Genomic DNA, 22,180 nt, shown 5'->3' on the forward strand with positions numbered 1-22,180 from the left:
CCCAGAGAGGGCCGGGCTCAGAAACAGAGCACAGTGCGAAACTGCGGTGACACACAGATGCTGACGGAAGCACAGCTACACTCCTGCCCTAATTCCATATTCCTGGAAATCTGCACCAGCAGGGGAAACACATCAATAACAGAGAACTGATCTGCCTGAGATCTCTGGATCTATTAAATTCAGCTTCTTTACGTAATTCACCACACGGTAAGGACCAAGGGGAGGACTCTCAGCTGGATTGGAAGGTAAAACTGGGGAAATACAGAAAACACATTTTTAGCCTGAATCTCTTTCATCTCGGGGCTCAATAGATATCAAATGCTGGAGAAAAAAACTTTTGGATAAAAGGTGATCCTTAGAGACACAGCACTTCAGGACAAGTAGATTCTCTAAACAACTCTCAAGAACGAAGGCTAAAAATTTCAGCAACTTAGCTATTGCCCAAATTAACCCCCAACCAAAAACAAGGCAGGAAGAATGTAGTGAAAAGGAAACAAGTGACTATGTTTTAAATCTACAGCATATTTATCTGAAGCATTTATTAAATTATTTAAAATCCTTATCATGCTGCCCCTCTAAGGTTCATTCCTGAACTACCCCTTCAGTTTCTCATGGCAAACACAGAATTTTTATGCCATGTTCAAGAAGGTGCACGTCCTCGTTAAAACTATTTTTCAGGCAATTTATGTTGTGTCAACTAATGAACAGAAGTAATGGCACAGAAAATTCTAGGTAGAGCAATCAAAAGCAATTTATTTATGGCATCAGTATACTTTCTTTTACTTCAAAGCAAGTTCACCATCACCAAAATAGATTTACTTTAATTCATTTAAAACCGTTATATTTTTTCCAAAACTCTTACTATTTTAGTGGTTTAAAATAAGTGGGAATGTTCTGATTAATTAAAAAAAGAAACTCACAAGAAATGGAAAATGTCACAGCAAAACCAGAAGGCAAATAAGCTATATGTGAACAATCAGTTGATTTTTACCTAGAGGCAAGTTTGCCTGTGCCAACATGTGTGTTTGCTGAGTGTGTAACTATGTAACCATGTTGTGTATGTATGTGTGGGTACATCTATGGATATACATAAAGAGGAGCTTTGCACTCAGAAATTATGCCATTAATTTTATGAAATATTAAGTAACATTTAAATTAGTGGTATTTTTGCATGTTTTGTGGAACATAATAGAAATGGAAGTAAATTATAATTTTAAATGAGTATGGTAAAAATTACACAAACATTATCAGAAAAATGTTCTATGCTAACGTAAATTTTTCTTTGCTCCTTTTAGAAATATGCAAGACCCCCAGTAAAGATACTGGGGAAAATCAATTTATATTGATATGATATTGATGTCCATAAGCCAATGAAAAATGTGATATATTAAAACTTAAAACACTCATAAAAAGTATGCTGAATTATGTTCAACAGCTCAATCATTTTGAAAATGATCCTTAATGGAAAGTTCCTTCATCAGAAAGAACAAGAAGCATTTGAAGTTAACATATGTCAAGTGTCTATTCTATCCCAATGAGATGACACTATCTATCTTATTCAAAGCCAGATGAGAACAGAATGATTTTTCTCACTCCTCGCTATAGTCTACAAATGGGTTGGTTAATTTGACTCAACACAAAAAAACAAAATAGAAAAAAATACATGTAGTTCAAACTAATTTTCCCCTTCTTCCTTATTTTTTGAATACAAAACTTTCCCATGTGTATTTATCAACTATATGTTCAATCAATCAAAACCTGATAGTGTACAAAATATCATTTTAAATACAGAAACAAAGCTAACAACAATATTTCAAAGCTCAGTCAAGTAAATACTTTTTTTTCTTTTTTTGGTGGTGGTACATGGGCCTCTCACTGTTGTGGCCTCTCCTGTTGTGGAGCACAGTCTCCGGACGCGCAGCCCCAGTGGCCATGGCCCACGGGCCCAGCCACCCCGCGGCATGCGGGATCCCCCCAGACTGGGGCACGAACCCGCGTCCCCTGCATCGGCAGGCGGACCCTCAACCACTGCGCCACCAGGGAAGCCCTAAATACTTATTCTTAAAGCACAACCTTCAAAATTCCATTTGTATGCCATTATTTCATCTTAGTGCTACCATACGAGTGACAGTACCTCCTAGCAATCAGGAAACGGGGTGCAGGGGTCACACTGCCTGGACCCAAGGCCAGGCTCTGCCACTTTGTAGGAATATGACCTTGGCAGGACCTTCAATGCCTCAGCCCTCACCTTCCCCATCCACCCAGCAGGGTGACCATGAAGATTAATGAACTAATGTAACTCATATACTGAATACTTAGAACAGTAACTGCATATAGGACACTTTACAAACATTAGCTATCATCAGGCCTGAGCTACTCTCTGCTTGATAAATATGGTATTTGACAAGTTGTTAGGTCAAAAACTTCTTCAAATAGTAAAGTACATCAGTCTTACCAGTACCTCAGGATTTGGAAGCCTCTCTATGATGATCTCTTTTTCTTTTTAAACAAGAGATAAATTGCAGTGCAACACATATTCACACACACAAATGAGAAAAACAAAGCATCTTATTTGTAATTGGCTACACCAAGTACGGCAAATTTAAGTGTTAACATCCGTTTCATAGATAACTGCAATTTTTCAAGGTTTATGATTCCACAATAATTCATTTCCCAAGAAAGCATGCACATATAGCTCAGTCTGCATTTCATTGCAGGCATACCTCAGAGATTGTGGGTTCGGTTCCAGACAACCACAATAAAGCAAATATTGTAATAAAGTGAGTCACATGTATTTTTTAATATAAAATTAAAAAGAAAAATATAAAATATATTTAATATGTAAGATATTTAAAATATATAAAAGTTATGTTTACACTATACTGTAGCCTATTAATTGTGCATTATGTCTAAAAAAAAACAATGCACGCACCCTAATTAAAAATACATTTTTGGGTTTCCCTGGTGGCGCAGTGGTTGAGAGTCTGCCTGCCGATGCAGGGGACACGGGTTCATGCCCCGGTCTGGGAAGATCCCACATGCCGCGGAGTGGCTGGGCCCGTGAGCCATGGCCGCTGAGCCTGTGCGTCCGGAGCCTGTGCTCCGCAACGGGAGAGGCCACAACAGTGAGAGGCCCGCGAACCGCAAAAAAAAAAACAAAAAACTTTTTTGCTACAAAATGCTAACCATCCTATGAGCCTTCAGTGAGTTATGACCTTCTTGCTGGCGGAGGGTCCTGCCTGGATGTTGGTGGCTCCTGACTGATCAGGGTGACAGTTGCAGAAGGCGGGGGTGACTGCGGCAGTTTTTAAAAATAAGACAACAAGGAAGTTTGCCGAATCAATTGACTCTTCCCTTCATGAATGACTTCTCAGTAGCATGAATGCTGTTTGATAGCATTTTACCCACAGGAGAACTTCATTCAAAATTGGAGGCAGTCTTCTCAAACCCTGCTGCTGCTGCGTTATCAACTAAGTTTATGTCACATTCTAATCCTTCGCTGTCATTTCAGCAGTCTTCACAGCAGCTTCAGCAGGAGTAGATTCCATCTCAAGAAACCACTTTCTTTGCTCTCCCATAAGAAGCGGTTCCTCATCCATTGAAGTTTGATCCTGAGATTGTAGCAATTCAGGCACATCCTCAGGCTCCACTCCTAACTCTAGTTCTCCTGCTGTTTCCACCACATCTGCAGTTCCTGCCTCGACTGAAATCTTGAACCCCTCCAAGTCATCCATGAGGGTTAGAATCAATTCTTCCAAACTCCTGTTAAGGTTGGTATCTTAAGCTCTTCCCATGAATCATAATGTTCCTCTTTGATCCATGGGCTGCAGAACAGATGCTGTGTCAGCACAGCAGATATGAAAACGACGTTAATCTCACTGTCCATCTCCATCAGAGCTTTGGGTGACCAGATGCCTTGTCAACGAGCAGTAACATTTTGAAAGGATTCTTTTTTCTTTTTTTTTTTTTTTTTGAGCAGTAGGTCTCAACAGTGGGCTTATAGTATTCAGTAAAGCATACTGTAAACAGATGTGTTGTCATTCAGGCATTGTTGTCCCATTTATAGAGCACAAGCAGAGTATATTTAGCATAATTCTTAATTATGGGATTTCCAGAACGGTAAATGAGCATTGGCTTCAACTTAAATTCACCAGCTGCATTAGCCCCTAACAAGAGGCTCGGCCTGTCCGTTGAAGCTTTGAAGCCAGGCATTGACTTCTCCTCTCCAGCTATGAAAGTCCTAGACGGCATCTTCTTATAACAGATGGCTGTTTCGTCTACACTGAAAATCTGTTGTTTAGTGTGGCCAACTTCATTAATTATCTTAGCTAGATCTTCTGGATAACTTGCTAAAGCTTCTACATCACCCCCACGCTGCTTCACTTTTATGTTATGGAGACTGACAGCTTCTCTCCTTCAACATCATGAACCAACCTCTGCTAGCTTGAAACTCTTCTTCTGCAGCTGCCTTACCTCCTTCAGCCTTTACAGAATTGAAGAGAGTGGGGCCTGGCTCTGGATGAGGCTTCAGTTTAGGAAATGCTGTGGCTGGTTTGATCTTCTATTCAGCCACTAGAATTTTCTCCATGTCAGCAAGAAGGCTGTTTGGCTTTCTTAGCATCCATGTGTTCACTGGAGCAGCGCTTTTAATTTCCTTCAAGAACGTTTCCTTTGCTTTCAGAACTGGGCTCACTGTTTTTGGCCTATCTCGGCTTGCTTTTTTTTTAAATCTCTGTTGAACTGTAGTTTATTCACAATGTTGTATTAGTTCCAGGTGTACACAAAAGTGATTCAGCCATATATGTATGGTTGAATATATATATGTGTATATATATTATATATACAGAGATTCTTTTCTAGATTCTTTTCCATTATAGGTTATCACAAGACACTGAGTATGGTTCCCTGTGCTATACAGTAGGTTCTTGTTGGTTATCTGTGTATATGTTAATCCCAAACTCTGAATTTATCCCTCCCCCACCCTTTCCACTTTGGTAACCATAAGTTCATTTTCTAAGTCTGTGAGTCTATATCTGTTTTGTAAATAAGTTCATTTGTATCTTTTTTGTAGATTCCACATATAAGTGATATCATATGATCTATTTGTCTTTCTCTGTCTGACTTACTTCACTTAGTATGATAATCTCTAGGTCCATCCATGTTACTGTAAATGGCATTATTTCATTCGTTTTTATGGCTGAGTAATATTCCCTTGTATACATGCACCACATCTTCTTTAACCATTCTTCTGTCAATGGGCATTTACGTTGCTTCCATGTCTTGGTTATCGTAAATAGTGCTGCAATGAACACTGGGGTGCAAGTGTCTTTTTGGATTATGGTTTTCTCAGGATATATGCCCAGGAGTGGGATTGCTGAGTCATACGGTAGCCCTAATTTTAGATTTTTAAGGACCCTCCATACTGTTCTCCGTAGTGGTTGCACCAATTTACATTCCCACCAATGACATACCTTCCTCACTGGGCTTCATCATTTCTAGCTTTTGATTTAAACTGAGAGACTTGTGACTCTTCTTTTCACTTGAACACTTAGAGGCCAGTGTAGGTTATTAACTGGCCTAATTTCAGTATTGCTGTGTCTCAGGGAATACGGAGGCCCGAGGAGAGGGAGAGAGACGGAGGGAAGGTTGGTCAGTAGAGCAGTCAAAACACACAACATTTATTACATTTATTGTCTTATTTGGGTGGAGTTCGTGATGCCTCAAAACAATTACAATAGTAACACCAAAGATCCCTGATCACAGATCACCATAATAAATACGACAATAATGAAAAAGTTTGAAATAAGGTGAGAATGACCAAAATGTGACACAAGACAGGAAGTGAGCAAATGTTGTTGGAAAACTGGCACCAATAGACTTGTTGAGTACAGGGTTGCCACAAACCTTCAATTTGTAAACACAATATCTGCAAAGTGTAATGATGTGAAGCATATTTGCCTGTATTTTTTCATTGCCTGTCTTTTAGTGCCTTTCACTTGACTTACAGTAACCAAATCAAAATTTTTATGTAAATCCCACAAATTAACACACTGGATAATGACAGTGAAATCACGAAGTAAGGAACAAAGAAAGTAATGTTACAGGAGGGGCAGGATGTGAATTGCTGTTTCCGACTGAAGGTTAATTTCTACGTTGACCACAATCCTTTGTCCATCCCAGCTGGTCCCTACTCAGAGGCTGCCTGAGGTAGCGTTCATCCCAAATATTAGGAAACACAGCACAATACTGTAAAGCTTCCCCTAACGGCATAGTATGGCTCATTTAAAAAAACAACTTCTACTTTTAAATAATACTGCTTCATGGATACCATGTTATGTAAGGTTACTACAGACGATGTAAAGTAGAAATTTCAAACTTTAAAAGAAAGAATCTGGTTCTAATAGTGTACAGTTTGGTAAGCTAATCTGTTTACTAACATAATTATGACTGCATTGAGATCGGGCATCTCCTGCACCCAGGGAAGGGCTTCCTCTCCCGCGTGTGTCCTGCCCTCCGTCTCAAGGGGGCCAACCAAGACTACGAACTGCGGGTACAGTTTTTCAATACAAGAGTTTTCCTTTCGGGTCTTACTAAGACACCAGCTGAGTCTAATTACCAGACTGCTCCATTTTAAAGAAAAGCTTTTATTTACTGAAAATGAGACAGCAAAGCCATTTGTTTTGAAATTTTGCAAAAATAAATCTCTTTCCTAGTGAAAGTACTTTAATATATCTGAGAACTGGATGAAGTGACTTGTATCAACTAATAAGAATGGACACAGTAAAGTTCAGAAGCCCAAATCAGACGAATCAGATATGATTCTAAAAATGAGAGACACCTTGACAAATCACAATACCTAAGTAACTTATCTCTAACTATGATATTCTGAAGTGAAAGTAATTATGGCATGAATTTTTTCCATTCATCTAAGCTCTCCTATTTAGTATTTTAAAATCTAACCAGGCAATAAATATCATGTTTAAAGTTCAGTGATTGTAAACATGTAAAAACATTTATTGTAAAGTAATGACATTCTTACCCCCATCGAAGGCCTTTCCTGGACTCCAAGTGCGGAAATAATCATCCTAAGGAGAAAAATAATGTGAATTGAGTGTCTATGAGCAATTAAAATGTAAAGATTCATATAAAATCAAAAATAAAATGTGAAATACAGAAGCTGAATACAAACCTCTACTTCCTGCAATGGCAAGCAGTAAATTACAAAAAAAATAAACAAAAAGAAAAAAAAGGAACAAGAGAAAAACAATAGTTATCAAATGAGAATACATTGTTAACACGTTATAGAAATATCTTTCAGTAAATGTGTTCATTTTCACGGCAAGTCAACATTTACTATACTGTAAGAATTTAACTGGTTTGGTTGCCACGTCACCTAAGTACTATAATGCGATACTTTCAACGCGCAGTATAACACACAATTACGTGAAGCTAATAAGCTTATAAAAGCATCCACCAGTTTCCAATTACACAACTGCATTTTGCACTAGTACATGAGTAAGTGGAGGGGGGAAGGGGGGATAAATTGAGAGACTGGGGTTGACATGTACACACCACTATGTATAAAATAGATAACTAATAAGGACCTCTGTATAGCTCAGGGGACTCTAATCAATGCTCTGTAATGGCCTGTATGGGAAAAGTACCTAAAAATGAGTGTATCTTTGTATGTGTATAACTGATTCACTTTACCGTACACCTGAAACACAACATTGTAAGTCAACTATACTCCAATAAAAATTAATTTTAAAAAAATGCTATAATTAAATATGAAATAAATAAGGAAACTGGGGAAAAGAGCCACATATTTGGCTATAAGATTTCAAGCAAACAAAGTAAATTGAACATGAGATTTCTGTTCAATTAAGTGTCCCTGAGATAATAAAAAAAATTACTTTCTCCTCAAAAAAAAAAAAAAACAGTAACTGGAACTGTTACCATAGCAGGAAACATACCAGGTGACTCTGCAGTGGCCCAGACACTATAAATATACTTTATGAACATCAGTCACATCTAAGGAATTCATCAGAATGCACCGGGAAGCTTGAGAAAAAATGTGCACCTAATTAAATCTTGCCTGAAGTTTCAATCTTTGATATGGGAAAGAATCATTACATTTACTTGTATTTAGTACATCTGACCATAAAGCACAAAAGTGGGGCAACGGATAGCGCACAGAGCTGAGTCAACTGACTGACTCAATTTTATTCACCGTTTTTACCTAAAAGCCTTGTAAAGGCACCTCAAACAGATCATCTCTTATGCAAACAGAACCGATTTCACTGTTCAAATTAATAAGCTGTTTCCACCATCATAAGCAAGAGAAGTGCACTATGGGATGCTCCTTGAAGAAACAGTCCCCAGCCCCAAATCCTAACCCACCAGAAACCTCAGAATGTAGGGAACCCAGAAGGCCAAGCAGAGATTCTTTCAAGCTTCTTCTACCCTCTTTGCTAACGCCCTCCCGTGTACTGGGAGGGAACGTAGAGCATTTTAATTACAGAAATAAATATACTTCCCTAATTGATTTATTGAACATTTTTTAATTGTTACAAAACATTTTCCTTATTGTGACGAATCACTCATTACCACCTTTTTCACCCCCATCTCTCACCCTCAAAGGAAAGAAGAAAAGAAAAACCACAGAAGACATGTCTGTCTGTCTTCTATTTATGTTGAGATAGGGTTATAACAAGAGAGGGGGCATTTTAGGGTAAAACACGCTGACAGGTTCTGCGCTAAATTATCCAGGATTAGATGAAGGATGGATAACACCACTGGATAATTAGACAAATACTGATTGTTTAGTCTCATCTGAAAATCTCACTTTTAAAAAAATTACAGCATGATACAAATCTTGGGAAACTAGGTTTTCAAATCAAGTACCTACACTCAAATTCTCAAACTTCAGCTGGAGACCACAGCACACTCATGTAATCACTTTTTCAGGTTACCGCTCACTGTGTGGGGAAGATGACTGTGTTCCATTCCAAGCGTGGAGAGGGTTGGGATTCTCCTGAAACACAGGCAAAGCCAGACTCTGGCAGCTGGTGATGGCTCTGGAGATGCAGACCTGAATTTGAAGTCTGGCTCCACCATCTAATAACTGCATGAGGCTAGAGAAAAAGATGGTCTAAACCTCAGATGCTTGTACTAAAGTCGGAAAAAGAATACCTACCTGGTCTGGTAAGGGTGGTGCGGGGATTAGTTACAAAAATGCAAAGCACCAGGCCACTCCTGGCAAGAAGCAGGTGCTTAAAGCATGTTTGCCAGTCAGAAGGACTAGGGTTATCCCTTTAGTGTCTGGTCAACATCACCACCGGACAAGTTGTCATGACTGCTGACAAAGTCCTGTAGTGTTTGTTTTTTTGTAGAAAGAGCTACGGACCCCTCATCACATTTTTCAAAGTGATGTCCACGCTGCAACCCTCCCCCAAATGTCAGATGTGAGATGCAGAGAACTTTTTCAAAGCCAACATTAGTGACTGTGGTTAATGCCAGAAGACAAGTGCTTCTGCTGCCCCCTCAGACTTTCTGAAGCGGTACAGCTACCACGGCACCATCCAGAAAGGTGTGAGAAGGTGTTTCCTACAATGGTGACTCTGGGCTGTGGAAAGGCTGGCACAGGAATGGAGCTGACACTGAGGCCTGATAACATGACAGCATCACGCCTGCCACGACACGGAGTGTTTGAAATACTCAACACTGTACGGGTTAAGAGGAAGTATGTGGGCATGTAGAGAAAACAACGCAATGGTAAAAGCAAACCTCGACAACTTAACTCAACGTCCTTCAGAATAACATGATCACACTGGCTTATTCTGGGATCAGAGCCATAAAAAATCTGTAACCATAATGTACAACATGACCTGGCTTTTTGTTATGTCAAGGGCATCACGGACAGCTGGCCATCTGACATGGTAAAGAAAAGCAAAGTCCTTCCCCTATTAGCTATTTTTAGATATTTTTCTTTGTGTGCTCATATCACGAGACTTTTATTTTTCTGAAAATGGTTTCACCGCATTAAATCTTAGGAATGTTGCCAGGATGAGCAATCAAAGTATTTTCACAGAAAGTGTTCATTCAGGCGCAATTTCTTTTGTCTCAGAAAGCTTTAGTGACTATTGGTTGTTCCCAGGCTTCAATTTAGATCCAGAATAAGCCAACTGGGGATTTAGAAAACAACTCAGGAAATGCCCACGACTGGAGAAACTCAGGTTCAGATGACTGACACCAAGCCCGAGGGCCCACTGGGCAAAGCTCACGCTCCAGAGCTTACACCGTGAATTACAGTGACGACCAGAGTCAATTCTGCACCTTTTCCAATTTCTTATATTGAAAGAAATAATATTTGACAGTTCTCCCCTAAAATGTGGTCTGCATAAAAAAATTTGATTTCTGTATCCTGGGATTTAAGCCTTTTCCTTGGGGTTTTAATGTCCTATTGTTCCTGATTTTAAATAAGATACATGTTTAATGTCGAGCACCCTCGCCACCACGGACACTTTGAGCAGATAATTCTTTGTTGTCCTGGGCGGGGGCAGGTGGGGGGACAGATCTGTGGAGCATCGCAGGCCACTTAGCAGCATCCCTGACCTCCACCCATGACAGGCCAGCAGTGACCTCCCTCAAGGTGTGGCATCAAGACTGTCGCCAAACACTGCCAAGTGCCTCCTCGGGGAAAAACCACCTACCTGAGGACCCGTGATGCAGAGTTTTGGGGAAATACAGAAACACAAATGAATCAAATTATCCTACAGCAAAGAACTGCCAACAGGAACAGATTTTTCTTCACACATGTTTGACTATATTGAGATAATACTGTATGTTCAATATTATATCCAGATGTTTTGTGCATCACTTTATTAAGAGCATTTTACAACTGTATTAATATGTTTTGTCAAAATACTGAACGTCTCACATCCATCTGTGTGGATTTACCAACCTTTAGTTATTTCTTCATACGTCCATGCTTCCATGTTGCTTATAATATTTTATAACAAATCACGCATACATAAATGTCTAAGTACTTTCTTATACATTCAGAATATATGTTTCAGAATAAGAACCATGCCCAGAATAGAGAAACTAGTTTCCCTTGACAACAGCTGGTCAGAATCAGGCTTTGTCCAGATGAAGTAGGTGGGAAGGACCAGTTTATATCCTTGGATGAACTGTCTGGTTCATTCACTCATTGCTGCATCTACGGTGATTAATTCTCCCGATGCCTGAAGGAATCACAGGGACTAGAAAACTAGGGCAGGGATTACTCAGTATCCCCATGGATTCTAACATGTGATTAACTGGGAATAGGAGAGACTGGAGGCTTCAAGAGCCCCCCAAGGGCTAGAGCTGAACATGAGAAGAGCTACACTCAGGCATCATATCGCCTGTGCTGAGCCACCCAAGCTGCTCCCGAGGCCACGAAGGTTTGCGCAGACAATGGGACCTTCCTGAGATATGTATTTGAAAATTGCTAGCAGGGCACACCACCTTTAAATAATAATCAATAAAGATTCTATTGATGACTACTGGACACAACTGTGTCCTATATTCCCATAAGTGTTCTATAATTTATATTAAATAACTGGTATAAAGGATTGTTAAGCTATAAAAAAAGTATTTACACGATTACAAAATGGGACACGGAAGATAATGCTTTTGGAGACATTGTAATGGGACATGGAAGATAATGCTTTAGGATACACTGTAAAAATAAAATAAGTGCCAAAGTGATGGTTATCAACGGTGGGTAGTTCTGAAACGCCACACTCATATCCCCAATATATGACAGTCCAGTTTCAGGTGGGGTATAGGACTTTAGGGTCAACCTACACCAAGATCGTTTAGGTGATAGTATTTCCATAGCACTTCCCTTCCCCATCTGAAGTCTGCTACCAGAGTATCTAGGATGTCACGTGAGGTCTTTGTATTAGTCATCCATTTGGAACACACACACACACACAAACGCACACAAAACACACTCATGCATCTATGTCAAAACATATATATATATATATATAAATGTATACATATATATTTTAAATAGATGAGTCTATTATAGAGATACGTTTCATCAGTGTCTGTCTAAAACATTTAAATGACATTTAAATAATATTTTAGTCATATGAGACAACTCACAGGCAGCTATGTTTTAGCCAATCAGCTTTGCCCCTCCCCCCAAAAAAACCCATGGGGTATGAGATTGATAAGATCTCTTTCCAGATTTGCACAACTATCTATTTATGACTATGGAAACCCAGCAATCTTAGTCCAGAGACAAAGTAAATAAATACACATCTCTGGTATTTCCCACTATGTGCACTGAGACTTATTACAGTAAGTGTCTTTGGGATAAACTCTCCCCTGAAGTGATGGCGTCAGGACAAGAAGGAGAAGGCCGCCCTCGACAGCTGTCTCCCAGTCTTGCTTTTAACTGCCAGTCCCACCTAGATTGCATCTTTTACTCTAAGGCATTTATAAGTATATTTCATCATGTTAAGAATTTACACGTTGTATTTCACTAGTGATGCGCTATTTTAAATGATATAACAGATCCAAGACTGCCTGACTTGATTGAAAATGGTTGAATCTGCAGTGTAAAATGTGGGTCAACCACGATTAGGAACTGAAATTTAGTATAAGAGAGGAAAGGACTTGATGTAACCAAATCTTGTAGCTACAAATCCCAGTACAGAGCACTTGGGGGACCGGAGGGAGCGGGTTGGTAAAACAACCAGCCTCCAAAAGCAGTAGTGTTTTATCAGTGATGTCATTCGTGTAACAATTATGTTTCAAATATTTTTATGAATTATGATGAAAAATGAAAGTCTGAGAAAATGTCAGAAATAATCATTAGGAAGACAAAGATAAACTTATCTTGGTACAAATTTTCAAGTCCTAGCTTGACAATTTCAATGAATGACAATAAAAAGATATGAAGAAAGAAAAAAAAAGAGAAACATATAATAGGACATCGGCGGCCCAAGAGTGAGGTTTCTGAATAAGAAACGCCTATATTTAAACCCCGTATTTACCAGTTACTCTGATATTTCAACTCTGACCGTAACTGTTCTTTTCTGAAAATTGAGACTAGTAATAATGCCCTTAAGCTGAGGAAGATTAAATTATTAAAATATGCAAAGTATGAATATAGCTTATAGCTCACAATAAGCACTTAAAAATTGGTACCTATTATTATTCCAGCCAGAAAAACATTCGAGTAATTGTCACTTACCATTATGATGTTAAGAATGACTATCTTTCTTAAATTGACATCATATGAAAATGGGATTTTTCAGTAAAACGTGGAGTTGCCGGGGGAAGCCTGCAACCTATGGGGGGCGCAGAGGGAAAGACGCCTTTGGAGTACTGTGACCCCTGACCTCTGAAGCCACATGCACGTCGTGTGACCTTACCATCCAAGGTTGTATCAGAGACTCAGGATGTGTTTTGTTCAATCCTTCCAATAAATATTTATTTTGCTTCTAGTAGATGCTAAGGAGAAAGAAAACCTAGTGACACGGGGCCTGTGACTTCAAGGGGCCCAGAATCTGATGTGAGAGCCGGCTGCAGTCCAGATGGACCCTGTTTCAGAGAAAGCAAGCAGATAATCTGCAATGTAGGTGAGAGGTCTTCACACGCTCGTGTAGGACACAGAGACCCGAGGGTGAGCCTCTACCCAGGTCTCTAAGGATCACCCTGTCCTCCCAGGCCTCCCTCTGTGAAAGGGCAATGGAGCTCCCGACCTGCAGAAGGTGCCCATCGGGGGCTTTCCTCTTGTGCATCCTTCCTTCCTGTCACTCCCAGGAAAGGTGCAGGGCAGCCCCCGCCCCTAGCCCAGCCTGGTCCCGTAACCTGCTCATCAACAGAACCTGGGCTGGTGGTGGGGCTGCTCCACGGGAAGCCATCCTCAGCCACGGGCAGAAAAGCCACCTGCCCCATCCCCTCCTGAATTCCCAGACGGCATCCAAAATCAACCACCATCACTTTCTAGGGACTCAAAGTGATACCGGGCTGAGCACAGTCAGAGCTCAAAAACATGAGAGAGAATAGAAAACTGTGGTATATCAGCAAATAATTAATAGCTGGAAGGCCCCCCAAGTCATACAGTTAGTTAGTCCTGAGGATAAAAAGGTACACACAAGCTCTTCACCTCTGGCTTGGTCGCGCCTTCCCATACACAGAATCCAGAACCTCCAAAGAGCCCCTGTTGGCAGAATTTAAGCTGCAACCCATAAGGTATATCCTTACAAGGTCAGTCCCACTGGGAAACTGATGCCGCAGGATGAGTTTGGCCTTGGAACGGGGCCACTGGACCTGCAGCAGATCCAGGGGCACGTCCCAGGGTGTCCTTAGCATCCTGACTCTGTGTGTGTGTGGATATCAGTCTGTCCCCTGTCCATTCTTCCCTGGGAATCCCCTGCTCATCCTCTGACCCTATTTCCCATCCTGGACTTTCCCGGCATCCCCTGCTCCCCTTCGATCACTCTGCATCCATACCCACTCCCCTGACATCGCAGCCTGGACCCTCTGGCCTCTATTTGGTGAAGTCCTGATTCCCAGCAACGACCACGACCACCAACAGCTTTTCCACAAGCCGACAGGAGACAAACGACTTCCTGGTCACCCTAATAGGACACAGTCATAGAAGCATAGAGACAGAGAGAGCAATTTGGGCCCCTAGTCATCTTCCGGGGAAGAGAGATTGGGCCAAGGTTTCCACACTGAAAGATCTGTGTATTCCCAAGGAGCAAAGAATCAGCAAAGCGTCTGCATTTGGGAAAAACATAAAAGACAGGAATACACCCGATTCTGAACTGTTGTACAATTGTACGTTTGGATTCAAACCTCCAGAGTGAAAGCAAAGGTAAGTATAAGCTAGTGCTGCTCTACTTATTAACAAAAGCTCTGTTAATCTTTGTAAATGTCCACAGAAATCAAACAGTATGATGACGCCTGTGTGGGCCTATGCTGAGAGCTGGCGAGGGAAGTTCCCTAGAATTTCTGTGATTTGCGATTACGTCCCCCAAGCCCTCTCGCACTAAACTTTAGGATTTCCCAACTAAAGTGACCTCTTCTTGTTTGCTATGTTTCAACAGCTCAGGGAAATCACGAGGCACTGCTAGTTCTATAAGCTCAAGAACAGCAATGAAAGTCCGTCTGTTTTTTGAAATGTGTTCTATGTTGTGACAGCCTCGTGTACATCTCATCCCATCGTGGGAGGAATGCCCAGTGTAAGAGTTAAGCCAGTACATTTCACAAAAGAGGAAGCCCCCCCTTAACACCTGATTTGATCCCAAGATAGAGGAAGTAAGCGCTGTCTGGGCACAAAGGAATTATCCATGAAACAACTGTTTCAGCCCCCAAGGCCGCGTTTATTACTCAAGTCCCCCTGGTTTCTCCAGTGATGTCCTAGGACCCTGAGAGAATTCATTTATACCACTTTAGTGAGCCCTTTACTTCTCAGAGAGCACTTTTATGCTCCCTGACTCACCGCAGATTAAACATATAAATAAACGGTGCCAAAAGAAATGTGCATTGGAGGATTCCTCAACTGTCTCTGAAAGTCCCTGCACATCAAGGTTAAAATTCTTCTGCATATGTATGTGGACTGGTTAGTTTCACACTGATATACAAAACTTACAATTCATTAATTTCAAGGAATGACACAGAAGTATTTGCCTTAATAAATAAAATAAGGACTTTCAAATATTGGGAGCCTTGGTTTTAACTATAAGAACACCAACAGGAACAGAAACTGAGAAGCACAGTGGCCTGGGGCTCCACTCGCTTGCCCTGGACCAGGTTCCCAGAACCTAGCTTTCAGCATCTGTAAGAGGCAGCGTGTCTGCTGTCACTTCTGCTGCACAGGTGAGGCCAGGGAAGCAGAGAGAGATCAGCCACCTGCTGAAGGTGGAGGGGGTGAAGCCGAGAACACACGCTTAAACCCCCCGAGAACAGCACAGGCGAGCCAATGCACCCCATGGGTGGCCCAACACCTGTTTTTACAAATAAAGTTTCATTGAGACGAGGCTGCTCATTACCCCCCAACCCAGAGCCCATCATATCAAATGTAGATAAGTTTATATTATATACAAATATTAAATGCATACTATCAGTCTGATACAAATCATTAGCATATAAAACTCAATGAAAATATAGTACTAGTCAAAATTTAAATACTGTGTAAAATAGACAGAAGTTACTCATCATAAATGAAAGCAAAATAGTATTTCTCGTTTTTAGAATGTGCTATGTTAAGAAACAAAGGATATTAGTTGGTTCCTTACTGAGCCAAGAGTACATTTCTGTGCTTATTTACACCTCCAGCAGCAAAGTACGCTCTTCAGATGCTATACTGACAGAGTGGGCAGGGGATATATTTACACACAAACTCCGATTACGTACAACTGGGTCCTTATTCATGATCAATACCTGGGAACTCCTTTCTGAATGTATCTATATTTAGACAAAACTTGAAAGCTATTTGGTTCACACTGAGATTTCACTTTTGGGTTTAAGACAATTTTTTTTTTTTTTTTTTTTTTGCGGTACGCAGGCCTCTCACTGTTGTGGCCTCTCCCGTTGCGGAGCACAGGCTCCGGACGCACAGACTCAGCGGCCATGGCTCACAGGCCCAGCCGCTCCGCAGCATGTGGGATCTTCCCGGACCGGGACACGAACCCGTGTCCCCTGCATCGGCAGGGGGACTCTCAACCACTGCGCCACCAGGGAAGCCGTAAGACAATTTCTGATTTGCCCTCATGGTTATTATTACTATAATTCTATTTCCTCATGTATAAATTGAGATTCTGATGCACAGCTATTATCTCTAGTAACACCGTTACGTTCACAGTTCACTGGTTGATAAAATCTTCGAACTAAAGTGTGATGTGTTGCCCTAGAAGTTTCGCTTTGTGAGTATTACCTTCTTCCTCTTCTCTGCAGAGAGAGAAGACTTTCTGAAAGAATGATCCTTTGCTCCATTCAAAAAATTAGTAATGTATACATATTGGGGTTTGTTCCAATATTTAAGGTTTACATTTCAGACTTCTTACAACACTGAAACAACAGTACCAACACCATCAACACAGTAGTTTTTTAAAATAGCCCAGTTACCAGAAAGCCAAAAATGAGCATTACAATCAGTAAAGGATAATGGGGAGGACAGTGGCTGAAACACCGTCCCCAGGAGCCACTTGCTTCTCCGCGCACCAGGACCAGATAAAGCAACGCCTCCTCCTTTTAGGCCCAACTCTAGAGGCTTGGGACAAGAACCATCCATCTTAGAGTTCTGGAAGGTCCAGAATCCAGGCGTGGTTCAAAGGCTCTCTCAGGGGCAATCAAGGTGCCAACCAGGCTACACTCCCTCCTAGAGGCCTGACTGACAAAGAGCTTCCGATCTGCCAGGCATTTTTGGTGATGTAGCACCCTTGCTCCCTTCTGGATGGGGGTTCCAGCTCCTTACTGGCTCAGCCCCCTCCCTGCCACACGGGGGTCCCCACGGGGCCACCCTCCATGTGAGAACCCCGCCAGGGAGCCTGGCACACAAGACGGTCTCCTTACGCTCATCCCAGGATGACACCCCATCACTACTGCACCTTTGACTTGTTCACAGAGAGTGGCTGCACCCACCCCATCCAAGCCCAGAAGCAAGACCACCAGGATGTAGGGCCCTTCGGGCTAGGTTCGAGGTGCTGGAGACCCTTCCCCTCTTAGGACACAAGAACATTTCATTTTTCCACCGTCAGGGTTTTGAAGGAAAGGAATTTCAAATCTCCCCTAGTCTCTTCAATTGCAAGATTCAGTCACTTCACTGTCATGCCTGTGCGATGCAGCAGGGCCTCAGAAGGGGCAGGCTGGGGGGAGAACATTTATTTTTCCCAAACATTTCAGAACAAGCCTTTAGTAAAATACAACAAAATGAATTATTAAAAAATGAAACCAAAACAGACATACAAACCCAAATTTATCACTACTGGAGTTAATCCATAGAAACAGAGATCAATATAAACGTTCGTGTCAAATAGCTAAGAAGGCTTTTCAATGCTCAGGCCCGTCTCTGTCCCTGCCCAGCACAGGCTGCAAACCACACCGAGCTTGTGCGCACCCTCGGCAGCTCTGGTGGACTTGATGTGGACCTAGGTCCTCACAGGTGTGTCCCCCAAATGTTGTGTATCTACGCTGACAGTGTTTTCTGATAAAATGCTATGAATCCAACAATAAAAATAATCACATCTCCAAAAGGCTGAGAACATTTCAGCCAATTTGATAGCTGGAGAAAAATTACGCTAAAGAATATTTTTCCTTATGATAAAGAGGTGAGATAAAATCAGTAACAATATTTGCATGGGATTTAGGACAAGTATCAGTTCATCCCTCCTCCCTCCGTCTGCAGTCATCAAAAAGCAGCACCTGTCAACAAATGTAAGAATAGGAAAGAAATGTGTTTGCACACTAAAATTTACATTAAAATGAATTACAGTAAAATTTTATAACATAGGGAATCCTATACAGAGCTGTGCATTTTCCAACTCTAATTATAATGAAGCACACAACCTAGAAACCAATATAAAAATTGTAACCTGTATGCTTGCTAACAGCCTCTTCCACAATAAGAAATCTACAAAGTTTTAAACTAGTACAGTTCATTTTCTTAAGTGTCCACTAATTAATTAGGCTTATCCTCTACTAGAAGACTTTTCTTTTGCATTCGGTAATCTAATAGCCAAAATATATAATTAGAAAATCAGAAAAGTGCGACTTCAGATACCAGCAACCAAAAATTAGAAATGTTTTAAAATGTATATAGTTCTCTTCATAGTCAACTTGCTACTTTTACATCCTGTTAGAACCACACCAATAAAAATAAATTTACCATAGTGATATCATGTCCACACAAAGAGACTGAAGTGGAAGTCTGACACATACATCTAAAAGTATGCATGCAATTGAGTTGATTTTTTTAATCACGTTAAAATAAATACACCAATTGAAATAAAAACTAAAACCAGAAGTTGTACGGTTGAGGTTCACCCCCTTTATCCTATATAAAGGAAAACAGGAAATAATAAATGTACCTTAAATTTAAAAACATGACGTTCTTTTGGTATAAATTTTATGATCTGAAAAGATCAGTTTTGAAAGGATAATTAATCTTTTGTAACAAGTATGTGCGTGCATACACAGGTGTTCACACACATACACACCCACTTTTCATAGTTCTTCAGATTTGCACACAACCCTGCAATGCCTGCCATCTTGTACTACTGTGATCTCATCCTTATAAAAAGACAAAAAACTATAGCTCAGATGAAGAGAAATGAAATTCTTAAGGAAATACACATGATATTCTTATCAACTGCATCTTATAGCTCAAATTACCAGAATGTTTTCAAGGGAACAAACCTTCTTTTAAAACAATCTGATGTAAAACAAGACAATATCTACATTACATGTGCTTTCAGTTGGAAAAAAAAGTAAGCCGTTTTATATGTGTAACTTTTAGAACAAACAATTCTGCTTCCTTTGTCTTTCTCCTGAACACACCAAAAAATGAATAAATTATTTAATGGCTCAGTGCTAACGTTTAGCCTGTGGTATCCAGTTTTACTGGTGCTCTGCGCTCCCCACTGGTACTTTGACAAGGGCAAACGTTAAGTAAGTTTTGAATATTATGGAATAAAAGATTAGTATTAGGGCTTCCCCGGTGGCGCAGTGGTTCAGAGTCTGCCTGCCGATGCAGGGGACACGGGTTCGTGCCCCGGTCCGGGAGGATCCCGCGTGCCGCGGAGCGGCTGGGCCCGTGAGCCATGGCCGCTGAGCCTGCGCGTCCGGAGCCTGTGCTCCGCAACGGGAAAGGCCACAACAGTGAGAGGCCCGCGTATCACACACACAAAAAAAATTCACAAGAACAGTCATTTCCCACAGAAGCAAATGGAAAGGCATGCGGGCAGGAGAAAGCTCGGAGAAGTCTGAAGACAACAAGTAGTTCAGTGTAGGGATCGTAACTTGCGTGTGTGTGTGTGTGTGTGTGTGTGTGTGTGTGTGTGTGTGCGCTTGTTAGTCTGTATGTGTAGGAGGACAGGTCTGTTGGGAAAGAGTGGCGATGGGCTGGGGGGTTTCAGGACAGTCGAGGCGTCCAGGCAGACACAGAAAGGCAAACTCATCATAACCAGAATTGCTGCTACAAGATATATTTGTCCTTTCCTTCCAGATTCAAAGTTGGTCTAAATGCTTTAAGGTTGCCATGTGGCCTCTAGAAAAATCATGACGTTGGTGTATTTGTACGAGTCCTTAAGACCTACACAGAGTCCAGAATCAGGGACTAGTAACAACAATAATAACCACCACCTCTAACGTAGTGTTTTTATACAGCATCACTCTTTAAACACTGGAATCAGCCTGGGAGGAAAGGCTGACTGACGGGGTCCCATGGCCGGGACTACCAGACACAAGACCTAAACCCAAACCACCTGTGGCTGTGGTCTATTCTCTTCACCACTTTCATCATGCTTCAGTTTTCTAAGTTTTCATTTTATTAGTAATTTCCAATTGTTAATAGCACTTTTGCTATGCAAAATAATCAATGAATTCCAACCTAAATTATTTTTGCTCACTGATTACCTAGCAAATATTTATCATCTATTGTGCTCCAGTTCTAAGCAAGAAACTAAAATCAGTGAATAAGATAAAGTGTCCTGTCTCCCTGGAGCACAGAGTCTGACTCTGGGGCTATGTCACAAGACGGTTCTGAATACTATTTATAGGTAAGAGAGATCCTATGATCATCGGGAAGATCCCTTTTGTTTTTCCAAATTCATTCCATTTTGATATTTACATTTTATTCTTTGCTTCTCAAAATGGCATTTGAGCAAACGCAAAAAAAAAAAAAAAAATCTACCCTAGCATTCATAAGAGTGTATGTGCAGAAATCTTACATGCAAACTCAGAATACTGTCAAATATAAAGATGAAACAGCTGTGAACGTCTGAAGCATATTCTAAAGACACAGAACTAAACCTTGCAGCTTTCTTCTCATACGCTAGTTTTCAAAAGTTTCAAAACTATTAATGACTTTTTAAAGCTTCCCACAAAATTGTTTTGTCAGTATCCATTCACGAGGAACGTCCTATATCCCTTGATAGAACCTAATTTATGCTCCTTGCTGTGTTTTCTTTGAACTATCTTGAATTTAATTATCTGGAATAAACTGTTCCTCTTGACAAGAAATACTGTTTCTTGGGCTTATTCCACATCTATAGAAATTTAGAAGCAAGATCCAATAGAGAGGGAGAAATCTTTATAGACTAAACCTACCAAGAAAATAAATGTCCAAGGAGCATGGTGAAAAGATCCATTTCCTTAGTTTTAATCAGTGATTAGATGCACATAAGAAAAAAAAAAATCAAACGCAATAGCCAATTTCTCCGTGAACGTGTGATTAATATCACCAGTCAATGGAATCTTGTTAGCAGTTGAAAGTGTTGTTAATTACAGTCCAGGGGAAAGCAAATTCAGTATCAAACACTTTTAGGCAAAAGTAAATGGGATTTTACTTTGGTGTTGGCAATGGTAATGTGTCTGGAGCTGTGCTATTTCATACATTATTAGCAGAGCTGTTTATAGACCTGCTGATACGATATTTAAAATGTACGCTGATGTAGGTATTAAATTAGATCAGAATTGTGTTTACCAGTTTTGGCTGGGAGGCCATATATGCTACAAAGATAAAGGGATTTAGACAGTTGAAAAGCCAGCAAGTAAAGTTAAAAATCCCTGTAATGAACTCAAGAGCCTCTGCTGTCTGTGGGAGCAGGCAAGGTCTTGCAAACCCATCGATGGCGAATTCTCCCTTTACCAGTGATCTCCGCTCCTGCCATTTTCCACACGCGGCTATTACTAACGGTCTCCACCCTCAGATATAACTGTATTTGTCCCTAAAGTCAGATTCCTACTCTGTAGGGCTTTTCACATCCTCAAACAGAAGTGCGGTTTCCCACAGCACAGTCCCCACCTGTGATCTGTTGCACCAGAACTGAGGGAGCGAGTGGCAGGTGACACTGAGACAGCCACCTGCACACGAGTGTCTGGTGTCCCCAGCAATCTGTCGCTTGGATTGATCAGCTCTCTGTCTGCGTTGCCAGCATCCCCTGAGGGC

The 22,180-nt window shown here is 40.9% G+C and overlaps 1 protein-coding gene across 1 annotated transcript in view; it reads right to left on the reverse strand.

Moving 5' to 3' along the window:
* SPOCK3 (SPARC (osteonectin), cwcv and kazal like domains proteoglycan 3) overlaps nt 1-22,180 on the reverse strand; it is a 434,386-nt gene that overhangs the window by 294,366 nt on the left and 117,840 nt on the right. The window contains exon 3 of the mRNA XM_073805699.1: nt 7,040-7,085. Coding sequence (XP_073661800.1) covers nt 7,040-7,085 — 46 coding nt within the window. The remainder of the gene's footprint in view (nt 1-7,039; nt 7,086-22,180) is intronic.

This window comes from Tursiops truncatus, chromosome 6 (genome assembly GCF_011762595.2).
Source record: "Tursiops truncatus isolate mTurTru1 chromosome 6, mTurTru1.mat.Y, whole genome shotgun sequence".
In the NCBI taxonomy this organism is placed as follows: domain Eukaryota; kingdom Metazoa; phylum Chordata; class Mammalia; order Artiodactyla; family Delphinidae; genus Tursiops; species Tursiops truncatus.